This window comes from Daktulosphaira vitifoliae, unplaced genomic scaffold (genome assembly GCF_025091365.1).
Source record: "Daktulosphaira vitifoliae isolate Bord-2020 unplaced genomic scaffold, ASM2509136v1 Scaffold_1, whole genome shotgun sequence".
NCBI classification, from domain to species: Eukaryota; Metazoa; Arthropoda; class Insecta; order Hemiptera; family Phylloxeridae; genus Daktulosphaira; species Daktulosphaira vitifoliae.
In genome coordinates this window covers 55179231-55202404 of record NW_026099572.1, presented here as the reverse complement: position 1 = coordinate 55202404, position 23174 = coordinate 55179231, and the positions used below count along the sequence as shown (strand labels likewise).

At 25.2% G+C, this 23174-nt stretch overlaps 1 protein-coding gene across 5 annotated transcripts; it reads left to right on the top strand.

Annotated features, from left to right (window-relative positions):
* The first annotated feature begins 1097 nt into the window (after nt 1–1097).
* LOC126910418 (major facilitator superfamily domain-containing protein 6-B-like) lies at nt 1098–22954 on the top strand. 5 transcript variants are annotated; one of them, XM_050692977.1, is made up of 8 exons: nt 1098–1225; nt 19036–19133; nt 19651–20013; nt 20348–20535; nt 21578–21714; nt 22141–22262; nt 22343–22585; nt 22663–22954. In XM_050692977.1, exons 2-8 carry the CDS (start codon nt 19058–19060, stop codon nt 22842–22844), a joined length of 1311 nt encoding a protein of 436 aa, XP_050548934.1. In that variant the 5' UTR covers nt 1098–1225; nt 19036–19057; the 3' UTR covers nt 22845–22954. The 5 variants fall into 5 exon arrangements, with proteins under 5 accessions (XP_050548934.1, XP_050548936.1, XP_050548935.1 ...); XM_050692979.1 differs by lacking the exon at nt 1098–1225 and adding an exon at nt 1299–1440; XM_050692978.1 differs by lacking the exon at nt 1098–1225 and adding an exon at nt 3765–3929.
* The last annotated feature ends 220 nt before the right edge of the window (nt 22955–23174 follow it).

Here is a 23174-nt window from a genome sequence, read left to right as displayed (position 1 = left end):
TTTTGCTCTTACTAAACCGATTTTGCTCAATGAAAAATCACAAAATTTATCTTGTTTAAGCTATCAGTTCTATAATTTTAGAAAATTTTTATTAATCCCAAAATGGGATATGAATCTCAAATGGAAAGTGTCTTAAAAAATAAGTTCATAAAATAGTCTATGTTGATATTTTAAGTTTTTCACTTAATATTGAAATAACTTTTTGAAAATTAAACGGATTATTCAAAATGTTTAATGATAATACTTTAGATATTAATCTTATCGGTAACATACTTTTATGAATATTAAATCATTAATTAAGGTACTGTGAGGCTGAAAAGTCATATCATAATTTTTTTTTCTTCAATTTTTTATAATGTTCCGAAATACTTGACTTTTTAAACGTATATAAAATTAAAATGAACACAATATACATTAAGAAAAAAAACGGAAATCTTGATTTCCTAGAGTTATTAAGCATTGCAATAAATAATCATACAATTTTTGGTAAAAATGCTGGTTTTGTAGTTTTTTCATATCAATGAAATACTGGCATTTTAAATTATTTCAAATTAAAGCATGTTTGATTTAATATAGGATTAAATAAAAAAAAACGTTCTGGTAACTTGTTCTCTATGAATAATTGGCCAGTTAAATCATTAATTTGTCTCTTTGATACATTTTATTTAAAACATTTTCAAATACATAATAAAGTAATTTACAATAGTGAATTTAATAACTGTCAGATTTCAATAGATATTAATCTAAAATAATGCTCATCTCTGCTACACTTAATCCCGTCATTACTTAACTTTTAAAATTTGTTTGCGGAAGTATCCTCAAGGCCAAGTTTAGTTTGTTTTCAAAGCTATAATCGACATCTTAGCACCTCTAAGAAGAGAAGTCGACGATTAACCGCACCACAATGTAATTTTTTGTATAATTAATTACAAATTCTAAAAATTAGCACAATTTGACGCTAAAAAATCGCAAAATAGTTAGGATATCATGCTTATTGTGAACTATCTACGTTTTTAGATTATTTCTGATGCTGTGATGCCACGTTTGACCTTAGAATAATTTGCCATCGCTAACAAAGTGACAGATTTGACGTCGACGATTTAACGAAAAAGAATAAATAAGTTACCATCTCTTCACAGGATTGCAGTAAAATATTGAAGTGCGTACTCGCTATTTGAAACGTGCGACCAGTGGCAGTGGCAAAAATAAATAAAATAAATAAATTGTAAGTTCATGCATTTTTTTTTTTCTAAACAAACATTTAAAAAAATTGTGTAAACATGTATCAATGAGTTACGTTTTTTATAAAAAATAAATTAAATAGTCTAAATAATTCTTTTAAACTGTTTAAAATATGTTAATATTTTCATTTGTTAAAGATACATATTATAATTTTTTTTCTCAAGATATTATTTGATAAGAAAAGACAATTGGAGTTCGGTAATTTAAAAATTGATTTTTTTTAATTTACTGACTATTTAATTTGTAAAATATTATTGTATATTTAACAAATTGATGTCCATTTAATACTTATAAATGCTCAGACAAATGGCATACTCAGAGATAGGGTTCCAGGGTCTTAACCCTCTCAAAACTAGCTTAGTTATATAGTGAAAGAAATGAAACTCTACACAAGTCTATTATCAACCTATAGCGAAAACCTTACCCGAACTAAAATATGGGTACATTCAGTGCTCGAATTGGCCAAAAATAAGTAGGGGAGCTCAACTTAACAATTTGAAAACTGCGTCCCTAGTATTTTGAAGACCTTTTTTTTTTTTTTTACTCATTACTTTATTTAGTATTTATAAATAAATCATATTTCATTATCATACTAATATTTTAAAAAAAAAAAAGAGGTGGTATTTTCCACCGTCCTCCCGTCACAATAAAAAAAAGTAGTTGGGGTGCGCAAAAAAATTTTAAAAAAAGTAGAGGAGCTACGTCCCCCTGCGCACCCCCCCCAATTCGAGCACTGGGTACATTATTGGTTTAGACAATGATTTGTGACTTAATCACAAAAACCAAAATGCAAATGATTATTTAAGTTTTGATTTCTTTTATAATATTGTACAAAAGCATTGCTTAAAATGTCGTTAAAAATTACCAAGTTTAAAATATCCTTTTTTCTATGAAAGTTAAATATATAACATAGCTGCATAGCAAGTCGAAAAAAGTCAATAATTTTATATTAAAATTAAAGAAATTCTTCATATTTATTTGGGCATGACCGCAATCTGAAGGCTTAAGTAGGTAGCCTTCTCAAGTTTTGTCATAACTCACAGGGTACTCTCTTAAAATTATGATTGCATGTAAGCATTTTAATATAAAAATATTTTTAAGAAGGAGCGAAATTTTTTTCCAAAATTATTTAATAATTTTAATATCCCAAACAATATATTTAAGTGGCGTATATGTACTTAGGGTTTTTGATTTCATGATCCACTTTTATTTTTTTACTATAAATCTTCCTGAGACACTTACTTTGATATCCAACTCAATTGTCATGAATTTCTTTCGGTGATAACGCTTTTTGTTTTAAATATTACCAAATCACTAAAACACATTATTATTTTTTTTTTTTTCTAAGAAATAATAGTGTAAAATAGGTAAATATAAAAATTATTTTATTTTTAAAATGCACAATTTATTCTAAATTTAAATTTCTTTTAAATTATTTTTTATTTCAAAAACGGTAACCAAATACGATTTCATTTTGGCTAAGTTACTGCTGCGTTTGCCACTAAACTCTGGTGTTTACACCACCGTTTATCGTCTATTAAGTAATCGTACTAATCGTAGCAAGTGTAGTATTGGTTGCTATTCTAATCGGTTATTAGTAAGAGATAAACAGCTTTTCTTTCGTGTAACTACTATAAATTGCAAATGATCAAATTTACCGGAATCACAGAGATCGGGCTGAATAAATATGACCCCAAAATACATTTTTGAAAAAAAATTTTTAATTTGTAGTACTATAAATTTCATAGAATGTTACTAGTCAAGTATATAGTGTCCCATCGTGATTTACTAGTTTGTATAGTCAAATTAGTAAATCAGGGTTATTAAAAAATCGTTATTCGTATTATTCGTAAATCACGGTGGGATACTGTGTTTATAAAATTAAAGATAACACCTTTATCTTTAAATATATATATATATATATATTATATATGTTAAAATCATAACTTATAGTTAAAAATATTTTGACTGTCGTAATATACTCATCGCTATCATAATATGAAATAACAGTAGACTACTCTGTTTGTGTCCACAATAATGGTCTTTCAATTAATATTTTCATTTACGATAATTAATCACTTCCATTTATAAATTATATTCAAATTATTTGAATAACATGATTATTACTATCAAACAAATAATTTAAATAATTGACTTGGAGAAATATTTAACAAACGCATACTGTTGCTTATTATATTATATTAAACACGATTCTGTCATGAGTCAATTATTAGTCACCTTTAAAAATCACTCTTTCCGAGAAGAAATTTATAAATTATACTTGTCAGCTCTTTTTACTCTTATCTTAATAATAAAAGAAATGTGTGAACCCTAATCTTAAATGTAAAAACAAACTATATTAACGTTATATACAATATCAAAATGATTTGTATGTTATTCACATGTATTAATTTATATATTTTATGATTACTTATCAATAAACAATAGCATTGCAAAAATGAGACAATGGTGATTTTCGGTCATATAAAATATTATAAAAGGCAGAGCAATTCCTCAGAGTCGGCCTGTTCTAATTGCGCTCTAACCTTCACACGTAAAATTTGTGATTATTATGCCGAAATTCTTACGTGTTAATTTGTGAACTAAAAGTAAAATTTGTGTTACTTTGTTTATCAATTATTAATACTGTTACTGAAGTTATTCTAAGAAAAAAGAAAAATTATCAGGTAAGATTTAAAATCAATAAGAGTCAATATTTATATTATATTAATACACAATTATTTAGAATTAATAATCTGAGTAAAGAATGATAACAAAAAGCAATAGATCAAATATTTATATTAATCTTTATTCTTTAATTAATTACTACTGACTAGTTTGTACGTTATACATAATCACATTACATGGTATTCGTCAGATGGCCAACGCCTCTTCGTTACCTCAGTGTATTATTACAGGTACTTACCAGTTGGATAATTAATAATACCTCTATAAGTAGAACTTTAATTATTTCTTTTTATATCTACTCGTCTTTATTATTTCATAACTTTCGAATCATACCTCGTACTAAAGTAACTCATATCATTACCCAACACACTGTCGCTTTATTTTATTTTGAGTTACGATATGACTTAGAGATTTTTGAAATTTTATATCGGTCATTCCAGTTTTTACTCTTTTGGTAGTTAATTAAAAAAAAATGACAATGATGTTAAATTTTGTGTACACAATAAACTAGGCCAATTGATTAATAATGTTTCTTATACCTAGAGCCTTAAAGTTTAAGTTTTAAGTTTACGAGATATTGAGGTGCAAATCATTACCCCGTGCGTACCATTCTATTGTGTTCTATTATATCAGTCATTCAAATTGAAGTTTCTATAAAATCTTCAGTTTAATTAAATTGGTATATACATTTATATTTATATATTTATATTTATCAAATAAATAAATAAATTTATAGTAATAATTTAATAAAAGGGCAAAAAGTGTAAATTAAATACTGACACACAATAATCAAAAATAATAATCTTTGAACAAAATAAAATTATATATAAATACACCATAATTTGGAATATTTATCAATTAAGTAATATAATTAAAATTGAAAAAGTACAAAATAGATTTTTATACATGATGTGTTTCAAGATTGGTAAAACTAAAGCTTCTATTAATGATTTTGCTGATGATTTGAATTTAGCAATAAGAAAATTCAAAAGTGATATAACAATATAAAAGTGTATACTTTATTTTTTCAAATAGCAACATGCATAATTAATTAGCTTATAAAATAGAAAATAATGTAATTAAGTAAATTACTGGTCGTTTGCACATTTTTACCAGTATTACAGAAGTTATTAATAATTTAAAGTTTGACTAGAAGTAGGGACTGGTAGTTCTCGTTTTATCATTAACTCCACATTCTTCCCCAAAGCTCCTCGCTCCATCCAAACATAAAAATGTTATTAACTTCTAAAATACTGATCCAAAAACTTTTATTAAACAGCAATTTATTAATTACATTATAATATGTATGCTGCTATTTGAAAAAAAAAAATTTTACATTCCTATAAAGTATAAAAGATGATCATAAAAAATATTTTGTTATAGATAATTAGAAATACATATATAACTAACAAATGCAAAAAAAAAAAACACAAATAATTATTATTTTAAGAGAAATTGAGTGCCTAGCGTTAACGTATTGACTCTGTATAGTTAAAATAATAGTTACAATAACTTAATAATAAAATCTTAGGAGGTCGATTTTTTTTTTTTTTTAATTTAATGTTATCGTACTATTTTAAAAATTTAATTTATATTAAGACAGCTATATAACCTATAGTTAAAAGACATCAATTTATGTAACTTATAGTGCTCGATGATTGAGCTGCTGCCTACTGTAAATTTTGTATAACTCGAAAAGGTGAATATGTTATTCAAATATTATACACATGCAGACCACTATAAAATATAGTGGAATTATATTTGAAGAGATTCAAAATATGTATATGAATTAAAATTGCATATTGTTTACCTAAAATATATTTTTTTTAATATATTGCTAAATTAATGTTTTATGGTGTTCACTTTAAGAACAGCTGCAGTAAACGTCAATTTAAACTCAATGAAGTATTCCCATATTCATTGTTAGAATAATATTTAAGTTGCTTCCTACTTTAAATGTCTTAGCACGACCACTAGCCAATTTTTTTCACTGATCGTTGGCATTGTTACAAATATGTTGGTTTGACCGCAATTTTTGTAAGTGCGTTTTTAACGCCAGCCTTTTATTTTATTTCTAACATATTATACAAGAAAAAGCAGACAATGTAAATTAATTTAAAAAACGGAGCTTTTAGATATTACTAGTGATAATTTCATTAAGGATTATTAGCGATTTCCTTTTATACAACATGTATAAAAATATTGGTTTAAAATGTCGATCTATTACAAACGACCCACATGAAAATAACACAATTAAAATAGTTAATGTCAATCTAAGACTTTGAATTTCCAAAACTACTTAGAGATGTAAACATTTTCACTCGTTCCTAAAAAAAATTATATATATAATCACACAATTATATGGATTCTTACAAAGTCCACGATTTATAATTAAAACCTCAATATTTTCTCAAATTTAACTTTATTTGATTTTAAAGGAGAATACAAGGCAAAATATTTATTATAACGTATTTATGGAGCACGTGATACAAATATTGGCAGTATTTTTGCTGTTTGGCATTAACTATTTAAGAACACAAGAAGAATACATAGATTTTGTTACCTACATAACATGATTGCAAAGGTCTCATTAACTCGTAAATGTTTTTAAAATACCAATTTTTTTTAGATTCATTTGAAAGAAAATTTGTCTCGTGACTGCTGTTTCAATCGCATTATTTAACATTGAAGGGCAAATATTTTGTTAATATTTTTATATGTTGTATATTATAATATTGAAGTTTCTCCTCTTGGTAGAAAAGTCACTTTACAAGGATTATGCTGGATCATTTATTTATTCAATCAATCCTCTATATTTTGAACTGATTTTCAATTGCCTATGATGATTTCTAGCTATAGGTTTGTCATTTAGATGCTTCGTCGCTGTTTTCTCTTCCGAAACAATAGGAAGTCCTAGCTTAATGATATTTATAAGTTATGTAGCCTTTGTAGTACAAATAAACTAAACTAAACTAAACTAAGTAAAAAAAAATTGTTTATATATCGAGAGTAGATAAGATAAATATTTTAACATTACAATAATGCAATGATGTTGTGTTATATAACCATGATTTCAGATAAACAATAGGAATCTATATTCAAAGGCAGACATATGTATATCTATTAGTTATAATTCTGAACTTGTATTGAACGATTTTTACATGATTTTTTAAATTAATTTGTTATCCTTATTTCTTCCAATTTATATGAAACATGTATACTTATTTATACTGTTTTGAAATATAACTTATAATATTACATAATTTTCATTATATTTTGTGACGCAGTACCACCACGTTTCCCTTATCTGCACACCACGTAATCGGCCTTAACGAAAGTATAACATATAAATGATTTTTTTTACGTCTTCTAACCCCGTACAGTACCTTTTTTCACATAATTATCTATACGGTTTCGATAATAGGCCGTCGATCCATAGAATAATGTAAAGGTCAAATGTAAATGTATAAAATATTTGACGTTTTTTTATTGAAAAATATTGTCCGATGTTTTAGCTAACTGTAGTATCCATTTATCTTAAATCGCAACAATAATTAATTTTTTCTATTATATTTATTATAATGTACTTTAAATTTTTATATTTTAAGATCTAAATAGATTTTAATAGTAGATAATTCATATTATATTGTAATTAGTAGTTATAAAAGAGTTTTATACAAATTTAAATAAATTGACTACGATATTTAATACGTATGCATAGTTCTATATTTAGTAAATTTATTTCCTAAAGCACTTAAAAGTTTTATTGGGTAGATAATTATAAATTAGCGAGGAAACTTATAACTCGTCATTTTACGCGTATAAAAAATTACAAATATGCATTAATATTAAAACAAAATGTGCTGCGTTCACAATTATCATATCAGTGGTAACTATCTCTATACATATATACTATTGCTAGTACAATTCATTTAAGCGTATTTTATTAAAAAAAAATTATATATATTGTACTCAAATAGCATTGTACAAATTACTGCAAACATCTGAAAAAATATACTTATTTTAAAAGTAAATAAACCTTGATCATAATTATTCAATTAAATTATTTTGTATGCAATACAACTATTATTGGTATCGATGAATGTATAGAAGTAATAGCTGTAATATCACATACATTATATTTTATACATTTATTTTAAATAAACGTCATTCTTCGATTGATAACAGGCCAAATATAGTGCACGACTAATAAAAAACTTAATAGAAATCACAAAAACACTCATTTTTTTTTAAAAACTCTAAAATTATCCCAATTTTCTATTTTTTTTCCTCTTAAACGTTTTCTAAGAATCATACTTGTAAACTGATACTTAATTAACTTAATTACCAATATGAATAACTTATTTAAGCATTATTAATAAAACAGAAACTATTTAAAAATTTTATCGTGTGATTCATTTGATGCTTTCTCCTCTGTCATTAAATGTATGTCAAAAAAGAAAGTATATATTATACGGTAAAAAAATATTTTTTAAATAAAAACATTTTACACAAAAAAGTTTTAATGAAATTCATTTATTATATTGAGTAATTTCCTTTGGAAATCTATATTTTATTGAGGTGATATGAAGACTGCTGGTGTGTGTGTAGATAATGTGGGTAATCGTATCAGATGGAAGTTTAGGATACAGCTGGCTGATCATAAATAGTTGAGATATAGGCGAGGAAGAAAAAGAGAATCCTGTATTTAAACTGTCTAATTTACAGTCTAAAAATTGGCAAAGCTAATTATATAATATTTGTCGAGTTATTACTTAAATATTATTTATGAACCGATGTTTAAGAAAACTTATTTTTTTTAGAGCTCATTTTCATATTCTATTTAAAAGAATTTAATGTTTAAAAAAATTTTAATAGAAGTTCTCAAACATCATTGTTATAGAGAAATCATATGTCAATAACCTGTTTATGAATGATATACTCTTAACTACCTTCATTTGCATAATCTGAATATAATGGCCAAGTTATATTTACTACTAACTATTAACTTCCCCACTTTAAGTTGATAATTAAATGACATCAAATACGTAATAAATAAATAGTAGAATCTTACAATAAAAATCACGAGTGGTTAAACTGGATAATGTAATAGAACTAAACTAAAATTGATGATTCTGAATGATGGTGAAACCCATTGGCCACATTTAAGTTAATACGCAGAGTTTAAAATATCAAAAATTTACATTTGTCTCATGGTACATTTTAAACAGGTTTATTTTTAAACATGTTTTTAACTACCCTGATTTTTTACAATTTATTTAAAGTCAAAATATTTATTTAAGATAGTTGTGCAAAAAAAAAAAAATAAATAATACTACTGTAATTGTAATTTCTAATAAGCATTTTTTATTATAAACAATTATTAAAAATGTTATACAGTGAAAGTTCTAAAATCTGAACTTATTTTATTCATAGTCTATTGCAAAAATGATTGATATAAATAAATTTTATAAAAGGGCACCTCAACGTCAGTCAATTACCTCCAAATTAATCTAGTATTCATTCATACATAGGCACAGTTCTTCTACAATTATTTATAAATGTTATATAAAAATAATTTATAGGGATCATAATATATTTTATCTTCTGAAATTTTTTTTAAATTGCACCAATGCATTCATATATTAAATATTAATAAGTTAATTACATGATAGAACCCTCAGCAACAGTCATATATGACTATAATGCACTACTATAATAGCACAATATTTACCTTTAAATTATTAGTAATCATATAATTATATTTCCTATATTAATCAATTTTTTTAATAGCAAGTCTAGCTTCTTCTTTCTCTGCCAACAATTTAGAATCACATGCAGTTTTTTTAGTTTGCTTAGCAATATAAAATCATTACATATTTGATAAGTCTTATTATTCATACGAGACATATTTAGTACAGCAGAAAACTGTTCTAAATTTGTGAGCCCCTGACTAGTATTCAATGTAGCGGTAACAATTGCAGTATTTCTATTTAGAGAGTCATTGAACTCGGGATCCTCTGAATAAATAATTTCTTTCTTTTTTGCAAAAATTACGTTAAAAATGAAAATTTGTAAAAAAAAAACCCTTTGAACTTCAGTTTTAAATACAAGACGCCAAAAATTACAGGTAAATAACTCGTGTTTAGTTGATTTCAAACTATTTAAAAAAAATTATACATTTATTATCCTACGATTGTTTAAATTATACCTAAAATAATAAAGTATGTGTGCTAATTACATTTTAAAATAATACTATGAAAAATATATTAACTATTTTTGAATTATTGGTTGAATAACTTCTAAATAAAATATTTTTTACAAGTATAAAAAGTTTGCACTCTGGATGACAATGGTAAAAAATCATTATAAAAACTATCATTTCCAAATTATCTAAAAAAAAAAGAAAAGAAAATGTCTTTTCTAATGAGTTATATTTTAACCTTGCCCTTCTTTAAGATTTTTCATCATGAAAAAAATACTAACTTCTAATTACTAACAAGGAGAATTAAATTATACACCTCAAATAAGTTGTATAAGGTAAAATGTTGGTTTGAGAATTTCAAATATTTTACCAAAATAATATATATTATATTCATTTTTTAATTTTCGTGTGTTGCTAAAATAGTATTTTGATTTTACAGTCATATATACTTTTTTTAACAAATTTTTTCTAATAATAAGAAATATTAATTTTCAATCTGACTGTACATCTAAATCACTTTTTTTTTTTTTTGAAATGTGCACTTATACCTCTCGCATCCTAAGCTCCTCGCATTATACTAAGTATAGGTTATTTCTCATCATCCGCTTATGACTGATCAGCTTTTTTAAAAAATAATTTACTTTTTAATTGAATGTAGTTTAAAATTCACTTTTATATTTAATGTAAGAGATTTATACATTAAATGATCAAATAATTAACAAATGTGTTGAAATAAAAATGTTAATTCATTATCTATATTTATATTCTTTATTTTCCTGACAGCGGTATTATTTTACGATTCCCTATTTCTTTAGCGACACTTAAATATTGAAAAATAATAATTTTTCGTACTATGCAATGATAGCTTTGTCGGTCATTAAATAAAAACAAATATCACATATACAGGTTTAATATCAAGTGTGTATTAATTTGTAACTATTTTTAGGCAGTCGGTACTGCCCTACGCAAGTATATGGGCAACTCTAAGCTGCCGTGGCTGAAGTCGGGTTCCTACTACTCGTCTATTTGCCGAATATTCGTTATTTCTGTATATTTATCAAGCAGTGGGAACGGTGCACTTGTACGAGTGTTCAGCATTCACAATTCGTCATCTTCCCTAGTTGTCGGTATTTGTGACACGAATCAGAGGGATTATAAATATTTGTCCAACTACGCGATAAGTGGGAACGGTCTACTGGCCCATGTTTTTTTATTGTAACGAATACTCGTTCAAAATTTATACTTCAACTTTTTAAATAAATTGTTTATTTAATTAATTTAACCATTTGTTTTATTTGCTTAATTAAATAAATTTTCAATTGTATCATATTGTTATACAAGTGAATTTTTAACGCTAGTTAAACAATTACCATTAAAATGGTTTTTGATTTCTTTGGAAAATATATTTTTTTTTGATTTTGTTAATTACATATGTTAATTACATATGTAAATCTATATACCTGTTATAAAATATTTTTTAGGTCTATCCCTTATATCTTATAGAGGTGTCAATAATATTAGAGCTTTTAATCTTTTAAAAAATTTATGAGTTTTTTTTGTATCGAATATCAATAACAATAAAAACATGAAAATTATAACACAATTTATAAATAGACGAGTAATGAGAAGCCAACTTAACGCACATACGCGCACGAGTATCTCAGATATAACAGCTACTGTTTGAAAACCATAAGTTTGAATGTATCAAACTATGAGTTTTTGTTCTATTACTACGACAAAACTAATGATGCGATAAGAATTCTGAAAACGGATCTGAAATCAGCATCATATCACTTGAGTCTTTTTTTGAAATTTTGATTCATTCAACGCAAAAATTTATTTTCAAAATATTAAAATTTTCAAAAATATAAACTATATATATAAGGGTTAAAAATATCATAATTTCGAAAAAAGTGACTTAACCGATACTTAGGTGACATGATGCTCAATTCAGATATGTTTTTAGAATTTTTATCGCATCTGTAGTTTTGTCGTACTGATGGAACAAAAAAAGGTTGTTTTTGACTAAAAAACGGTCGTTACCCAAACACCCGAAGAGCAACTTGAAGATTAAAGGCCAATTAATCGATAAGATAAATGCGTACTTGTAATAATTTTAATACAATGTAATATATAACGAGATAGTAAACTATGACAAAATGTACCTTTTTCTAAAGCTGAATTCCCACGACTGGTGTACTTGCCAACTATTTCTCACTTGTGTATACTTGTTAAACCATCGGAAAACTATACTTGTACAATAATTGGTCAGTTGTCAGTTTCCCGCGGATTGTTGGTAAATGTGACACAAGTCAAACGAATTAATGGCTTGACAAGTTTACACTTGTAGTTCACTAGTGCACACTTGTGTACTTGTCCAATATTTGATTTTAGGGTGGCTATCGGTAATATAATTTTTTCTTCCCCGCCCACCTATATTTGTACAGTATAGCGTTGGTTCATATTGGCCTAATTAGTTAATTTAATTTAATAAATAGGCAAAACTATTTTATGGTATAATTGTAAATATAATTTAATAGTTAAGGTTTATTATATAATGTATTAATTATATAACTTACTAATTTATGAATATTCAATATAATGTAAATAATATTGGATAGTTTAATATTTTATTAAAATATTTATATTTGTAAAATTCTGTTTCATTTTTGCAAATAAAAAATTATATATGGTGCGTAGCTGAAACACTTTTAGTTTTACTCTGTCGTGTTTTTTTTCTTTAATTTTTAGGGAAACTAACCTCCTCAAATTGGCTTTAATTGCTAATGTTGGGTACCGAAAACAAGATTAATACAGTTCAGTACTGAAAAATATTTTATAGTAATGACATTTTTTATTTTATACAATTATATTGGAACTATTAATGTAAAAACAGTTTTATTTCAAACTTCGATGGCTATAATTAAATGAAAGGCTTTACTAGAAATGCCAAATTACTAAAAAAAAAAAATAGATGAATGTATTAATGTTATAAATTGATTACGTTTCACTATCAAAACTCTATTTTTTAATGGTTGTTGTTCAATTGTTTGGTGAAGTTCAGTAAAACCTTCGTTTAATTTTATGTTTACATATTTTTACATTTTTTTTTTTGTATTTTTTTTAAATTATTTATAATAGTTGAAATTATTAAAACCAAGACAACTAGGACCAACGGAAACCAATCTTTAATTTATACATCTTTATGAACAAGTAAGTTCACTTAATATTATTCCTAAATACTCTTTAAATATTACATAGAGTTGCATTTTAACAACCAAACTATAATAGTGATATTTTGAAAGGTTTAAATATTGTATAACGTAAGTTATAATTGCAACCTACTGGACTAAAAAGTCGATCATCTCAATGAAACAGACGATAAATTTTTATACTTTTGATAATATTAATAATATTAACTATATGTGATAAAGTTATTAATTCATTAAAATTTTATTTTGGTATTTCATTGTCTCATGCCTTATTCCAACTTAGTCACGGATTTCTGATTTATAAAGTTATTAAATTTATTTTAAAAATAGATACACACATTTTAAATTTAATAAATTTATAAAGGCTTTATTTATAAAATTAATAGTGTTTTAATTGCTTAATAAACATTTTTGGTTAGTTTTTATATTGAAACCGAATTAGTATATGGAATTGAACTTCTAATTCAAATTTTCATGTCTGAAAATAAAGTAAAAGATATGTGTCTTTTATTACTTTAATAATAATTTATTATAAAACGATTACTTTTAAAAAATCGAATTAAACAAACAATACACGTTTATTGGTACCTTAAAGATAGGTTAAACTATTGCCAATTTAAATAATATCATAAATTATTTTACTACAATTCAACGTCATTAAAAAATATAAATATAACTTTATCGGATCAATGCAGATATTCGGCAAAAGTTCTCAAACTTTCCGGATGGTTTGCGCCTTAAATCTATCAACATATATGTTGTGCTGTATCTTTAAAAATGAATTTATATTAATCGTAGTAAAAATGTTTTGAAGTATTGAAGGAGCATTATGTATTATGCGAGTATTTTCATTACTTCACAAATCAGAATAAAATTTAAAAAGAAAAAAATTCTTTGCTATTATAATACATATTTTTAAAAAATTTAACTTTAGTTGATTTTTATCAAACACTTGTTACTAGGTTAAAACATATATTTGTTGTTTTTTTTTTTTTACTTCGCTGAAATAATTCTACAACAATTCAATTTAACGAGTTACAACAATATATAAACTTGCTTCATTCTGACTGGACTCTTTAAAAATATATTTTATTACAAAAATAATGAAATATAATTTTTATATATTCCAGAAAAGTGTTATTAAACTTTGAATGTAGCTACACACAATGTCACCAGCTATATTTATTACTAGTATTAATTCGTCGTTGTCGTGCAAGAAATGAAATTTGTTTTTTGTATTAATAATTAAAGGTTGAAAATATCTTTGCTTGACTAAATATGTTCAATTAAATTAAATTTAACTTTTAAAAAATATACTATTGCTTATTATTTATTATCTATTATTGATATAAAAGTTTTTTTCAACTTAAAAATAAAATCGAAAAAAAAAAAATCACAAACCACTTTTTTGCACGACAGCAACGAATTAATCCGTCCACCTACGGCGCTAGGTAATAATTATGTATGAAGCATAAATAGCCATTTTATCATTATCATTAGACATTTTAACTAACTTAAGGTTAATTAGATAAATAAAAACTAAAAATTATAGGTAAAAGCTAAAGATTTATCTTAACTAAAAAAATATTGAACTAAAAGGTATCAAAACTAGCAATATTAAACAATGTATTTCAAATCACTCACTAAAACGTCCAAACACTACAGCGCTAAAAAAGCAAATAATACATGATTTAATATTTTTTCAGATCCCACCCCAATACAATTATTTGGCATTTGATCCAGTCGTAGGAATAGTATACTTGGCTTTTGTTTATGACTTGTACAAGTATACAAGTACTGGTATACTTGTCAATTATATCAGTTATGGGAAGGCTCCACATGTTAATAATTGGATGATTTGGCAAGTATACAATTGTTGGTGTACTTAGCAAGTACACCAGTCTTGGGAATCCGCCCTAAGTGTTTGATATGTAAACTGCGTTAAAAGTATTTTTCTTTAGCGTTAACCACGGCAAAATCATTAATAAACAACACAAACTGATATATACAACGTCTAATTTTTAACAATTATTTTGATACTGTAGTATAATTAAAAGTATTAATAAAGTATAATATTGATATATTTTTATGAAAAAATTAATTTTTTTTTGTTTTATTAAATAATACATTTTATAAATTAACTTCAAGAAATTTGTTTGTTAACTTTTTTTCTGTTAAATTATAAATTGCATCTCTTTGGTAGTTTTTTTTATACTTTTAAGGAAACGAATATTTTTCTATACTTAAATTTACGTAAGTATCAACTTGAATAATTTGTAGAATAGTAATACAATTATATAATGATGATAATTGTAATTGTTATGATTTTATCACAGATTACATGCATTTTGTATTTATATATTGGTTTTAAGGTAATAGAAAATTCTTTTGTTACTCGTCAAAAAATAATAATTAAGTATTTTATTAAAAAGTAGTCGTACACTATCCATAAAACACTAAAACATATCAATACTAACTATATTAAGTAGCTTTCAAAGCTGTCTTAAAAATAATTTACTCTGCTAATAGCAAATATTTATTCGAACTTTAATATAATAAGCATACAATAAAAACAATTGTTTTGTAATAATTTATTATTATTATGTACAATTATATTAATTTTAATAATTAATTAGATAGCTTAAAATAAAGGGTTAATTAAAATTATTAATTGAAGCTCACACCAGAAACACATTTTGAAAAATAATTATATCATTTTAATGAGTTCTATTGTATTACTATAAATATTTTTTACTTCTATAAAATGTATTTATAAAAAATATATATATTTAAATAATTGAAACTGAAATAAAACTATTATTAATGATGATTTCAAAAAGCTGCCTTTTAAATTAAAAATGAATGAATTTGATTCTATTTATAAATACCTCTAGTTATTAGACGCATTTTTTACTATTATACAGTACATTGATAAAAATAAAAATCATATGCTTTCCAAATATTGGGTTCCAATGTGTATACTCGGATTTGTTTTCAATGCATTGGTAAGTAACACGACTTCCTTGAAGTCAGCGTACAAATTATTAAAAAGTCTAAGAATTAAGCTTCAGATGATAAGTACATTAAAGAAATCTGAAGCCCGGAACTCAAGGACACCATGTTAATTTTTATGAAAATGAGTTACTCCCTTGTCCTTGTTGTACATTTCGCGCTCTATGTACACGAGCAAACCAAAACTATTTAAATATTTTTTTGTATAAATACAGAATGAGTCAGATATAACAACTTAAATAGTCAAAAAATAAAAATGATATTAATAATTTTTATTGATTTCTTTTATTCCAATGTTTCTCTCAATTAATCAATCTTATAGTATTTTTTATATTCATCCATTGTATCTTATAAGGATGTGAACTTTAATATCTCAAATGACTACAGACATAATTAACAAATTTAATAATATAATTAACTTATTCAATGATCTAGTTAAGATAACGACTTTTAAGATAACAACTTTTGGTCCAGTATTTCGAAAGTTATTGACATTTTTATACCAAAGCAGGAGAAGAAATTTATAGTTTTATCTATAATCATGTCTCTATATAACTGCAAATATCATATTAAGTAAAAATACAGTAAGTTAAGAATAATACTATTATAAGTATCTTTACTTGCATTAAATATGATAAATTTATGTAAGAACTCGTGTCTTACCTATATAGTTTAAAAATGTCTGTGAATATTATTTATTATTACTAAAATTGATATTAGGACTTAGAATAAAGGAAACACAAGAAGACTCAGTCTGTTAACCTTTAGTACTAATCAATTGTTAAAGTGTTCCATTTTGAAAATATAATTGAAATTTTTGTAATTTTATCGATAGATAGAATATTTAATATGGTATAAAGATTTGTTTTTTTTTTTGTTTCTTTGAGCTTTTTATATAAATTTACAGTTGAAGTGTGCACCCTATTTAAATGTAACTTGAAAATTTTGTCTATGAGAGCAGCATTCAAACTATTTTATAAGTATACATTGCTTACATCCCTAACACATTGCTTTATCTTCCCCTCACCCGCCAAAAGTCTAGCTTATTAGGAGGGTTTCGGTTGTTTTAATAAAAACTAAATCTCACATAGTCCTCATGCAAACTGTGCTAATGATCCCCACCCACTGTTACAAAATATACAACATCCGCCATTGTATACAGAGTGATCAGTTTATCAAAACCACTCGATTACTCGCAAAATAAATACAATATTGGAAAAAAAATGTTTGATTTCATTTAGTTACATATATTTTTTGATTTATCAGCTAATGATAACACCAACTGTTTATGAAATTCTATGTTCGTGTAGCTAATCATACATTGGTCAAATAGGTAGTGTAATTGCCACAAGAATAAAAGAACATGGAAAAGACGTACTCTACTACCAAAGGGCGGAAAATCCGCGGTAACCGAACACGGCAAAAACAGCGGATACAAAATTCAGTGTGATAAGATCAAAATTTTGAATAACGAAGTTTATTTCGACAAACAAACTTATGAAGAACAATAAAAATTGAAAAGATTCCAAAAAATTATAACAATGAAACGAATAGAAAATTAGTAAGAATTGGTTATTTATTGTACATGTGTATATGTAATATGTATAACTAGCCACATGAACATGGTTTTTTTTATTTTATAGTAATATACAATCTGTACAATGAGCACAATAAGCATATATGATAAGAGTAGAATAATTTACATGAATACATAAACATGGTATTTCATAAACAGTTGGGATTTTCATTAAATGCAAAATGTAATAATATAATAGGAACACTATTCTGAAGACTAAAGGTTGAATTGATAGAAAATGTCTGGTAATTCATTTTTCACAATAATATTCCTATGAATGTGTTCAATTAAAAGATGCTCTTTATTTTGAATTTATTAGTGATTCTTGAGATGCGGTCCATAACTCCTTGTATATCAGCAGTATTAAAGATATGTTTATCTTTTTTACGTGGTCTCTGTCAACTATTTTTAAAGATCTTGTTGCTATTGTATATAGTAATTGCATATTTTGTGTCTGCCGGTGTGTGTACTTTTTCTGTACTGAATATTATTTGGGTATTTCTTGACTAGTACGTTCAGGAACGGTAGTTGTTTGTTTTTTTCGTTGTTAATTGTATGTTGGCGTGTATACTATTTAGGTATTTTAAAAAACTTTTTTAGTTGATCATCACCGTAGAGTACAAACGGTCTACATATCACAGCCATATTTTTGAATTTCTACCACATGTATTCATTAAAAGAGTATTCATTGCATTTTCTTAAAATTATTCCTCGAATATTTTTGGGAAACCTAGCGCTTGTTTTTAAAACGTGAGCGCAAAAATAAAGACATGAATATATCTGTAAATATTCTAAATAATATTGCAATACATGAAAGTCTTAACACATTCAAAGTTATAGTAGCTTCGTACTTGTAATAAAAAAAATCTTAATGTATTTTTAATGTTGGATACTATTTTGTATGTTGAATTGAAATTATTTTTAACTTTATACAATATACAATCTGTTAATATTAAAACAATTAGTATATATGCTAAAATTAAATATGAATAATGTTTTGAAAATATCAAATAATAATAGTATATAGGATGTAATAGTATCATTGTATAACTTAGTTGCAAAAGCTAAAAAAATTCATATAAAAAATTATTACTTTACAGGTAAACTGTACTAGACAACAACATGATTCAAAAAAAGACTTTTCAGGTTAACAAGCGCCTTCTACCGATGAAAATCACTTTCTTCCTCTTAGATTTTGGTAAGATAATTAAAATTAATTAACAATTTCAATTAAATCGATTATTTATGATAGGTACTAAGTCCAAAAGGTAAAACTTTCGGGTTACAACTATTTTTCTCATACAATTTTATATAAAAAAAATTTTTAATTTTTATACACTACACTTTTTTAAATTTATGAATACCCAGTTTTCAAATGAGTTACTTAACTCTTTTCATAAATAAAATTACTAAATTATTAACGAGGTTGTGTGCAACATACTAATATATTGTATTATGACTTTTAAAATGTATAAATCATTAATATATTGAATATTAATTGTAAAATATCTATCATATGCAGTTGGTTCCTTTTCAAAAGTGAACTATCCGTATATATCCACAGAACACATTTATTTAAAAAAATTGTGACTTATAATCTTTCATAATTAATCGAAATTAGAAGTGTCGTCTATTTTCAATAGACGACATTTTATTCAATATTCAAAAAAAAAGTTTAAATATAGATTTGTTTCTGTTTCTAATCACTTAAACAGGGACAGCACCAATTAATCCAATGTTGACGACAATAGCAAAACAACGTGGTATACCAGTATTCATTATTGGTATCATTTTTACATTTCTTCCTATTTTAAATGTGTTAGTAAGACCACTAGCTGGATACGTCACTGACCGATGGCGCTGTCGAAAAGCTTTTTGTATGGGTGCTAGTTTTATAAATGCATTTTTAACGCCAGCTCTTCATTTTATTCCATCTTTGACGGACCAACAAAAATCAGATGGTGTGGATATATTGACAACATGGAGTTTCTGGTTATTTTTGTCAATTATGATGTTGAGATCGATTTTATGGATGGTTGGTGATGTACTACAAGATGCTATTTGTATAGAAATTCTAGGTTAGTATTCTATTTTATTTTATGTCTATAACTTGTCATTTAATCGATAATTATCAAAAATTTTATATCATTAATCTTCATGACTCAAAAAATTATTTTAGAAAACTATATCAAAAATTATAATAATTAATTTTATTAAATATTTATTTGGTGTAAAATACAGTGTTAATAACACTTTATTTATTTCAATAGCACACTAAAGATTTTGTCAATGGAATATATTATGGAGAAAGTATTTATTAATAGTAATTAACACCCCGTGTGAATTTCTGACTCGCAAACGGTATTTCATATGATTTTTATGTATTTAAAGACATTTTTGCGTATTTTTTAGGAGAAGATAAAGAAAAGTATTCATTACAGCGGATATATGGAGCGTTTGGTTGTGGTCTTAGTACTGTGTTCACAGGATGGTGTGTAGATTTATACAGCCAAGGACAAATAGAAAAGAACTATCTCCCAGCTTATTTAATTTCAATGGTTTCGTTAATTGTTCATGTTTTTGCAGTCTATGGACTAGATGTAAGTAACATGTAACATCTTATAAAACATTAATCCCATTTTTACCCGTCTTTAATTCAAATAAGGGTCAATATTTTAATCTTATAGAACATTTTAAATTTAGAAATGACCATTTTATAATTTTAATTAGATAATTAACAACTTTCTCATATTCCTAACAAAATTAAAAAACTTCCAATTATCCGATTTTTTCAATAAATTACTCGTGTATTTTTTTTAATCTTTGATGCATGAAATTCACATTTTTAAGGATAATTTGAAACCCATTATATTTTTCTAATGCCAACACCAAAACTTTTCACTTAAAACACGTGAATCAAATCATTTTTGAAATTACCATAGAATCTTTTAATTGGAAAAAGAAATTCTAGAAATAGTAATTATTAATGATGGAAAACAATATAATTTTACACTTCGATATATTTTTTATTTTGGCAATATCAATGTCATTTTTATAATAATATTGTTATTCAAAAAACATTTTTTTATTATTAAAACAAAAATAAAAAACCTCGAATTTTTTTTTTTTAACTTTATAATGCTAACTATCGATACATATGTCACACAGGATTACCAATATTTTGGCCAAACATTAGTCTTTTTCTCTTTCCTCGCCTTAATCCTAACTAACTTGGGGTCAGCCACCCTTATCCTAAAGATCCACATGACACGATCTCGCAGATATCTCCCGATTATTTAGCCTAACATTAGTGGTTATTATAATAAGCTGAATATAATTTTGTTTTGTTTATGACAAATGTTTTTTTCAATTATAATTTAATATAAAATACTTAAAAAGTATTCATGATTTATTTCAAATACGATTGATTTCAAGTATTAAATTATCAATCAGAATACTTTTATATAAAATAAAATCTGATAAAAAAAAAATCAAAATATATTACAAACTGTCCTATTTTATAAGAATAGTTTCTTTGGTCTCTTTGTTGATAAGTTCTCTCTTATTTTTGCTGTAAATCTCTTAAAATACTAACAATAGTATTTAAATGATTTAGTTATATAAAATGTAATTTTATTTCAGTCTCGACAAATCAGTTCCTCAAAAAATATGTCTAAAGAAATCGGTAAAGTTTTATCCGATGTCAAAGTATTATTTTACCTCTTATGGTCAGTCATAGGAGGAGCATTCACAGCTTTTATTTGGTTTTATCTATACATGTAAGTTTGATAAAGTATAAAAAATTAATATGCCGTGATACTACTGTGCATCACATTGCATTTCCAGTGACGTAAATGTTATAACTTTTACAGAATTGAAATTTACACGATTACCTTTAAAAATTACTAGTAGGAAGTTATTAAATTATCAACCATAAACATGAATTTATAAACTGTTTAAATATTTTGGTATTTAAATAAATTTTCAAACCTTGAACTTTTGAATTATTCGAAAGTTGACAGCTGAAAAAGTTAAATATTTAATTAAAAACTTTTGACTTTTATATAATAATTTCAGAAAAAAATTAAGTGGTGCAATAAAATTTTAAAAAATTGACAAATTTATGATTCATGCAATAAATATAAAAAGATAATTCGAAGAAAATAAATTTCTGGAAAGTTAATAAATACTTAATTATGTTTCAGATACATTGATGATTTGGCAAAATTTTACCACCCAGAACGTAAACCGTGGATAAAAACTATTCAAGGGCTGACTTTCACTATTCAATGCTGCGTGGGTGAACTACCTATATATCTCTGGTCAAGTACGTTTATTTAAATAGACATTTTTTTCTGCTTTATATTTAGTTTTTAATCATTTGTGTTTTTGTATTTAAACTTCTAGAATACATATTAAGAAAAATTGGTCATATGACAGCGTTTTCAATTGGATTCCTCTGTTTTGGTATACGATTTTACTTGTACTCAGTAATAATAGACCCTGTTTGGGTGTTGCCAGTAGAGCTACTTAATGGTGTTTCGTTCGCAATATTATTTTTATCTGGAATCTCATATGCCGCCAAAGTGGCACCACCTGGAAGTGAAGGTACATTGCAAGGATTGTTCGGTATGGCGTTTCAAGGATTAGGTAACATTTATTTTTGTCCAATGAAACATTCGTGTTGTTAATAAAGTTTCGGCAAAAATAACGAGTATTGGTTTCAGGAATATCAATTGGCTGTTTTGTAGCTGGCTTCACCTTTGATAAAATAGGAAGTTTAAACTCTTTTAGACTCATGAGTTATGTTGCATTTGCTTCCTTTTTAGTACAAGTAATTATCAACCAACTGGTCCAGAGAAGAAGAACAAAAAAACACAAAAGCAATTCCAATCAAATAAACACTTAATTATAACATTTCACCATTAATTATTAAATGTATGTTTAAAAATTGTAAATAAATTTACTATTAATATAGCTCATATACAAAGCTAAAAAATTATTAATATTACCATGATACGTTTATTTATTTATTTTATATGCGTCACCAATATACTTAGTTTCTACAAAAGCTTAGCATATTTATAATACCAGTTGTTTTTAGTATGTTAGACTAATACTATTAATCAATACGTCAAAAAAACAAGTATTTCTTCCTCAAAATTGGAGAAAATTCATTAAATGTATTTATTATTGAAAATATATGATCACTTTTTAAAAAATGTATAGATCAAAATGA